At 41.4% G+C, this 6,974-nt stretch overlaps 1 protein-coding gene across 1 annotated transcript; it reads left to right on the forward strand.

Moving 5' to 3' along the window:
* Nucleotides 1–4,389: 4,389 nt before the first annotated feature.
* Nucleotides 4,390–6,573, forward strand: LOC122403492. Its single transcript, XM_043407033.1, has 3 exons — nucleotides 4,390–4,523; nucleotides 5,321–5,745; nucleotides 6,000–6,573. Exons 2-3 carry the CDS (start codon nucleotides 5,324–5,326, stop codon nucleotides 6,571–6,573), a joined length of 996 nt encoding a protein of 331 aa, XP_043262968.1. The 5' UTR covers nucleotides 4,390–4,523; nucleotides 5,321–5,323.
* The last annotated feature ends 401 nt before the right edge of the window (nucleotides 6,574–6,974 follow it).

A 6,974-nucleotide genomic window follows, 5' to 3' on the forward strand; every position in this document is an offset into this window, starting at 1 on the left:
TTCGCTGGCAGACATCTTATACGCGTGGCCGAAGTATTTCAAAAACTGGCGATGGGCAAATGTTTTTAAGTAGCCCCGAGGAATGAAAATCCATCGGATTTAAATCCGGGGGAACGAGAAGATAAGCAAATGGGAACTGCACGACCTATCCATCCGTTAGAAAATCGTTCGTTCAAGAACTGTCTGACTGCTCGGCTGAAATGGGTCGGTGCACCGTCGTGCATAAATCAGATACGACGTACACCCAATGGGAACTTCTCCCAATAATACATGCAATTTATTACTTAAGAAATTCACGTAAGACCGACCTGTTAAGTTTCCATCGAGACAAACGAGGTTCCTTCTAATTTGAAACACTGGAACGTTAGGAAACATCTCGAAGAAGCAAAAAAACTATCCAAGTCTGAGTCTGAGAAGGTAATTTTATTCCAGCTCAATTGTTTCTTCAGATAAATTATAAATTTGTTGGGAATTTAATAATTTTGAGAACACTAACGTCAACGAACTCAATGTAAAATATTTTTATAATACTTCAGAAGGCCACGTTTACTCTGCTCGAAACAATTGGACGAAACTGATCACCAAACTGTGGGTCGATTTGTAAATATCACTTCACATAATTTACTTGTAAAAATTTATATTAATGTTTATACACAACCTTTTAAAAGCAATATTGGAGCAAAATCCACGTCAATCAACAAGAGGTATATCAGAAAGGTTGAATACGTCACAATCAGCTGTTAACCGCCACCTGGAGAAATTAGGGAAAGTCAACAAGTTAGGAGTATGGGTATCTCACAATCTCAGTGAACGGAATAAAGAAGATCGTATGTAAATCGCCACAAGTCTGCTCTCACGGGTAAAAATTGAGCCTTTTTTAAACAGGATTGTAACAGGCGATGAAAAATGGGTTACCTGTGACAATATAGTCCGCAAAAGACAGTCGCTCGATAAGAATCAACCACTCCTACCAGATCCGAAAGCAAACATCCATGGCAAAAAGATTTTATTGCGTGTATGGTGGGATTGTCAAGGAATAATTCGCCACGAGTTGTTGAAGTCAAATTTAACGATTACTGCGGATAGATACGTTCAGCAGTCGCAAAGAGTGCAAGGGAGACTCCATGAAAAGCGTCCTGCACTCGTGAATCGCAAAAACGTCATTCTTCTACACGACAACTTGGATGGTCCGTTTTACCACATCCACCTTACTCCCCGGATCTTGCCCTGACAGACTACCACCTTACAAAACTTTTTCAATGGAAAAACCTTCAATTCTGAAGAGCAAGTCAGGCAGGCTGTCGAAAACTTCTTCAGGTCCAAACCAACCACATTTTACAGGGAAGGAATTGATAAACTGCCGGGGTGATGGGAGAAGGTTATAGACAATAGTGGTGAATACATAATAAATTAATATAATTTTGTTATTTAATGAGAGCAAAATAAATGTCTGATAAAAAAAAACGGAAGTTACTTATGACTCGATCAAATACAATACAATTAATTTTATCGTTTGATTCTAATTCGTTTGAAAGTTTTCCCGGCTACCCTTTGTCGAATAGGGGTAATCCAGCCCAACTGTGGTAAAATTTCGAGCAGAACCAACGCTGACCGCCGTGACGTTGAATATTAAATTCAATTTGTTTCGTCGTAGACGTCGAGCAATGCCGCGAAGCGACGCGTGTTTCCATCTCGCAGATTTGCATAAGTGACTTATGGTCAGTGGGTATTACCCCTCCCCCCGCCTGAATGAGACCGCTCGGATATCTTTGATGTGACGTTCGCGTAGGGATTCAAATGAGGGATGGTCGTTATGAGACAGGGTGTAGAATATCATACGCGTGTATCTGGTTTCGCGCCCTGCGTGCCGGGTTGCAAAAGTGTACTTTCATTACATCCCCGAATTAGCGGCGAGAGCGCAAGACAGCATGGAAATTGCCGTATTATTTTCAAAAATTATTCCCTAACCTTCGAGTATCCTGTTTTAACCGCGTAACGCGGGAGTGAATTTGCAAACTTTGTATTTCTTGGACAGTATACTCCTAACACTTCGTTTAAAATAAAAAAAAAGTACTCAAATTGAAAATTCGATTAAAAAATAACTAATTTTAAAAAGTTACATTTTTGTAGTTTACTTTGTGCTAACAACTATCAGATATTACTCATGAGTTGTATTATAATTATTCGAAAAGGATCCACAAGCAGGATCGGAAAGTTACATTTAAGAAAATTGTATGCTCTGTTTCTTGAACAATTTCAAACCTATGAAATTACTGACAGTGTATGAGTGTCGCGTCGCTTCGCAGAACGCTGCATAAAATTACAGGGAATTTTGCAGTTACTAGAAATAGTTGTTAGCTCGTGGCTCACGATTCACGAAAGTGCGTTGCAACGGAAAATGAAACTTGCAAGTGGCGGTTTAATCTGCATAGTAACGTGACAGTCGCCTGGAGATACTGATAAAAGCATGTCTCGAAAAAATAACATTCGTTCGCGTATGCTCGTTCGATGCAATAATAATGAGTTTTTACTTTAAATACCGTGTATGTACTTTAATATTAATTGTCCTTAACAATTTTACTCGAAAGTGATCGTTTTAAAAAATTATTAACAAGCAATCAAACTCATAAACGATTTACATAACGATACCTGGTGAAAATGAAGATCAAAGACAAGCAAGTATTGAAATCAAAATGGCTGCGTTACGCTGGACGCTTATAATAAACGAGAAAAGAATTATAAAGCAATATTTAATAACGCCAGAAGCCGATAATATTGATAGTAACGACTGCACATATTTCACGATCTTGTACAATTAAAATTGGAGCTGTAATAGCGGGTCAGCTTTCTGATCGATATTCAGGCTTCGCGTGCGAATGGAGAACGTTAAGATTAATGAGCCCAAAATGAAATTATAGCGCGAGAAACGCATTGCACGGTGAAATATTACGCTAACGAATCTGCTGTCGCGTCTCGCGTTTTACAGCGTAACGATAACGGCGTTGGAGGCCGTCAAGATTATTTCAAATTAACAGTTAATGCGACGAAAGCTCGACCATTAGCAATATCTAGAGATAATTGCACGCAAAGCAAAAGTCACTACAGTGGGATACGAGATTCCATTTTCATTTCTTGAAATAACACAACTTTTAAGTTCGATATAATTTTTTTAATATAATACGACTTGACTTGTAGTGGTTGAGCAGATCCAGCGAGTGTCTGTCGAAACTTTAGACGCATCGTTGAAATATTCGAAGAAACAGGGGGACCAAGAAACGCAACCGTGAAACGTAATCCCAGATCTCGCGCGAAGATTATCAATAGGTGGCCAACGGGGGGACCAAAATGGAAGCTGCGTAACGAACCCACGGTGGTCGAGGGGTCACGCAACGGCCAGTAACAATTTTTCATTCATAATTAACTGTCACTGGCGAACGGTCAAGTAATCAAAGCGGAAACAGAAATCCATCACACGTTACGACGTACAATGTAGCTGTTGTACCGCTTGACGCGAACGCAAGATTAAAAACGACGCTACTGGACGGTGATATTCATAAATACCCAAACACCGACGATGCAGATTATTCATCGATATTTATTGGATATAAAGTACCCTCGAAGATACATCTACTACACTTGAAAATTCTAAAGTTAAGTGATTACAGCTCGAAGGATCTTAAAAACGACGCTACTGAACGGTGATATTCACAAATACCCAAACACCGACGATGCAGATTATTCATCGATATTTATTGGATATAAAGTACCCTCGAAGATACATCTACAACGCTTGAAAATTCTAAAGTCGATTGATTACACTTTAAAGGATTAAATTTCAAAATACAGTAACTGGGTTATAGAAAAACTGAACAATCAACGTGTAGTTTTATGTGCACTTAATTTTTAAATTTCTACTGAAATGTATTTAGAGACGAAACTCTCGTGCAAATCGTTAACGCGTTTTATCGTCGATGACTGTTCGAGGAAAAATAAAGCAAAATAAAAATAAGGAATTGCTGCCGCGCGAGGGTAACCAGCCAAGCAACCATGTCATTTAGATTCACGCTATATAGGCATTTTTCTTCCCCCGTCGAGTGTCGAAAATGGTCATTTTTCGACATTGTTTTTCACCGGTTTTTTTTTTTGTTACAGGGAAACACGAGGTGGTAACAAATGGCGCCGGTTACCTTTGGCCGTCGCGGTATGCATAGCAACGAGAGCGAACGACGCGTTCCCCTCCGCCGATTTGATTCTACGCGCGGAATCGCCTCGTCGGCCGACACTTTTGTCTCGGCCGCGAAAATGGTTCCCTATCAGGAATGGCGGGGGGCTTTATCAGATAAAGTCGCGCTATCGGTCTTGGCAAATAAGGGAACGCTGACAGTTCGACGATGACACACAGTGCCCGTAGTCGCGTAGGCGTACGTGCCGCGACGGCTATTTTTTTTCTCTCCCTTCGCTCCGCGCGGCCGTAATTTCAGTATCGCCCCGGCGTCGCTGCAAGGACGAGAACAACGAGTCGAGTGAGTAAATTCAGCACGATCGATTGTAATATGTTCGGCCGCGTGTTACCGCGTACGTGGGCTACCCGTACCGGAAGTCGAGGACCGACGCTGGACGTCGAAAACTCGACGCAAGGTCGAACGAACGACAACTTTCCACCCTAAACGGAACTCCTTTGAAAATAACAAGCATAGAGCAACGCATGATCGTATAATAAATCAACATTACACGGTTCTCCCAACCGTGCGCATTCCGTGAATTTTTATAATTCCTATTGAAATTAATTACGTGGCAGTTTCTCGAAATATCACATTATATAATAACAGTACCTCCAGACAATAGTTTCTAAATTAAGAAGAATTGTCATCCCTGCCGCGTAAAATATTTAAATTACTCTTACATGAGACGAGATGTTTGAATCCTTCGAACAGGACAAAAAATATCCCATTGAAAAAATCGTGTTTGCTTTTACAACGAGAATGTTTCTAGTTTCGTTGCGTAATTTTCGTTCCGATCTCGTATCGACAGAAGACGAAAGTCCCCTCGTTTAAGTCGTACGGTTTGATAACCGACTGATTAAATGCTATTCTTATCTGACGCGAGTACGATATCTAAATTCCATCGTTCGTAATCTCTTTAGCGCGATATGATTCTTAACACAATCAGTCAAGGTAAAAACAAACGATCTTTAACGCGCTCGAATAAATATTTTTGATAAATTCAACCGTAGAAGTAAATTCAGAGTCGTCGAGAGACTAGTGTATTGCTTTCTCTGAATAATAAAATTCTTGAAGATTTTCTCAATTATTTTTAACAGATCATGGCTACGCTGTACCCAAACCTGTCCGAAAAATTCAAGTGCGAGGGCCTCTGTCCGATCTGCCTGATGGAGATGGAATTGGCGCCCCGTTACACCTGCGACAATGGACACACGATTTGTTATCGCTGCAAACCTTATTATTACGCCTGTCCCACCTGTCAGGCGCCAATGAACGTGGTGATGCCTGCTTCTCATAACAGCGCGTCTTACACACCGCCACCCACTCACTTTTTGCCACATCCCCTCCCACCGAAATTCCAGGATCATTATCCGACTGCACCGGTAGAAGATTTCCTTAATCACGAGAGACACGCGTATCCGCCTGTCCCCCCCGAACACCAGGAACTGAGGTCCTGTGCGTACACTGATTATGGATGCTGGGTCAGGGTACCGGTATACTTGATAGATCTGCACGAATCTCGGTAAGCAGTCGTTAAACAAAAATATTTAAACTGATAGAGAGACTCGAATATACGCTCCTCTAATTTTGCTAATTACAGTCCTCCCCAAAATATTACATTGCAAGCTTCAACCCTAAAAACAGGACCTGTACATGAGAAAAGTAATTGGGAAGTTAATGTTTACCCATGCAATTATATTTGCAATATTACGTTGAAAATATTTTAGTAAGCTAATTTTAGTGTTCTACTGAAGGCAGCGTGCGTACAAATTTCAGATGTCAATTTCGCCCACACTTGGAGGAAGAGAGTCTTCCCACGGACGTGGCTCATGTGCACGACGACCTGGTCGAGTGCAAGCATCGAGTCGTCGGGTGTAAAGTGAAGACCTCGCCCTGGAGGATTGCCATCCACGAAAATCACTGCCATTACAAAACCCGTTACGAGTTGATGAACGATATCACCGAGAGTCTCGATATTGTAAGCATCGTCACCGACGAGGACGACGGCGACCCGGAAGAGCTGGTGGAATGCAAGTTCCGAAAGTACGGTTGCATGGTCAACATGCCAAGAAGACGAAAACAGATCCACCAGGAGAAGTGCAACTATGGAAAGTACCATCAAGAGGGCGAGTGCTCGGACGAAAGCGAGTACGATCCCGAGGAGCAAGTAGCGTGCAAATGGGCCGAACACGGTTGTAGAGTGAGACCGAAACGCTGTCGCGCGGAGACCCACGAACAAAAGTGCAATTACAGAATGGAGGAATGCAGCTATAAGGATAACGGATGCACAGCTATGTTCCATCCGTCCAGAAAATATGCTCACGAGAGATCTTGCGAGTTTAATTATTAAATTCGATGCACTTGAACGTCACAAATTGTTGCGTGAATTGTTTCTTTGGCGATTAAAGTATGAGAATCAGTCTTAATAAACTGAAGTTGATCTTATTTTTGTTCGTTACATATCGATAGATCAAATTTTATATAATCGGAGATAATATTTTGAAATCCAATAAAGAAGTTCCTAAAGGAAGAGAAATCGAATGACTCGGCTAATTCTATTCGTCAACTCGCGACGTCAATTATTGCTTTTTTTATGGTTCATAATCGAAGCTTTATTTATGTGGAGCGTTTCGTAATACGCGACGGAGCGTTCTTAATCTTCCTGGCGCATAACGAGAAGACGTACAAGCTGCCTTGGTACTTTGAAATATCGATTCGCATCCAGGCGCGCATTGTTCGAGAAGACAGTTC

This window comes from Colletes gigas, unplaced genomic scaffold (genome assembly GCF_013123115.1).
Source record: "Colletes gigas isolate AHSC1104 unplaced genomic scaffold, ASM1312311v1 Colletes_gigas_Sc00055, whole genome shotgun sequence".
In the NCBI taxonomy this organism is placed as follows: Eukaryota; Metazoa; Arthropoda; class Insecta; order Hymenoptera; family Colletidae; genus Colletes; species Colletes gigas.

Bases quoted from the DNA above. Each gene is read 5' to 3' on its own strand.
- LOC122403492 (XM_043407033.1), top strand. From the start codon at position 5,324: ATGGCTACGCTGTACCCAAACCTGTCCGAAAAATTCAAGTGCGAGGGC. The intron at 5,746-5,999 runs GTAAGCAGTCGT...TACAAATTTCAG, and splicing joins ATAGATCTGCACGAATCTCG to ATGTCAATTTCGCCCACACT.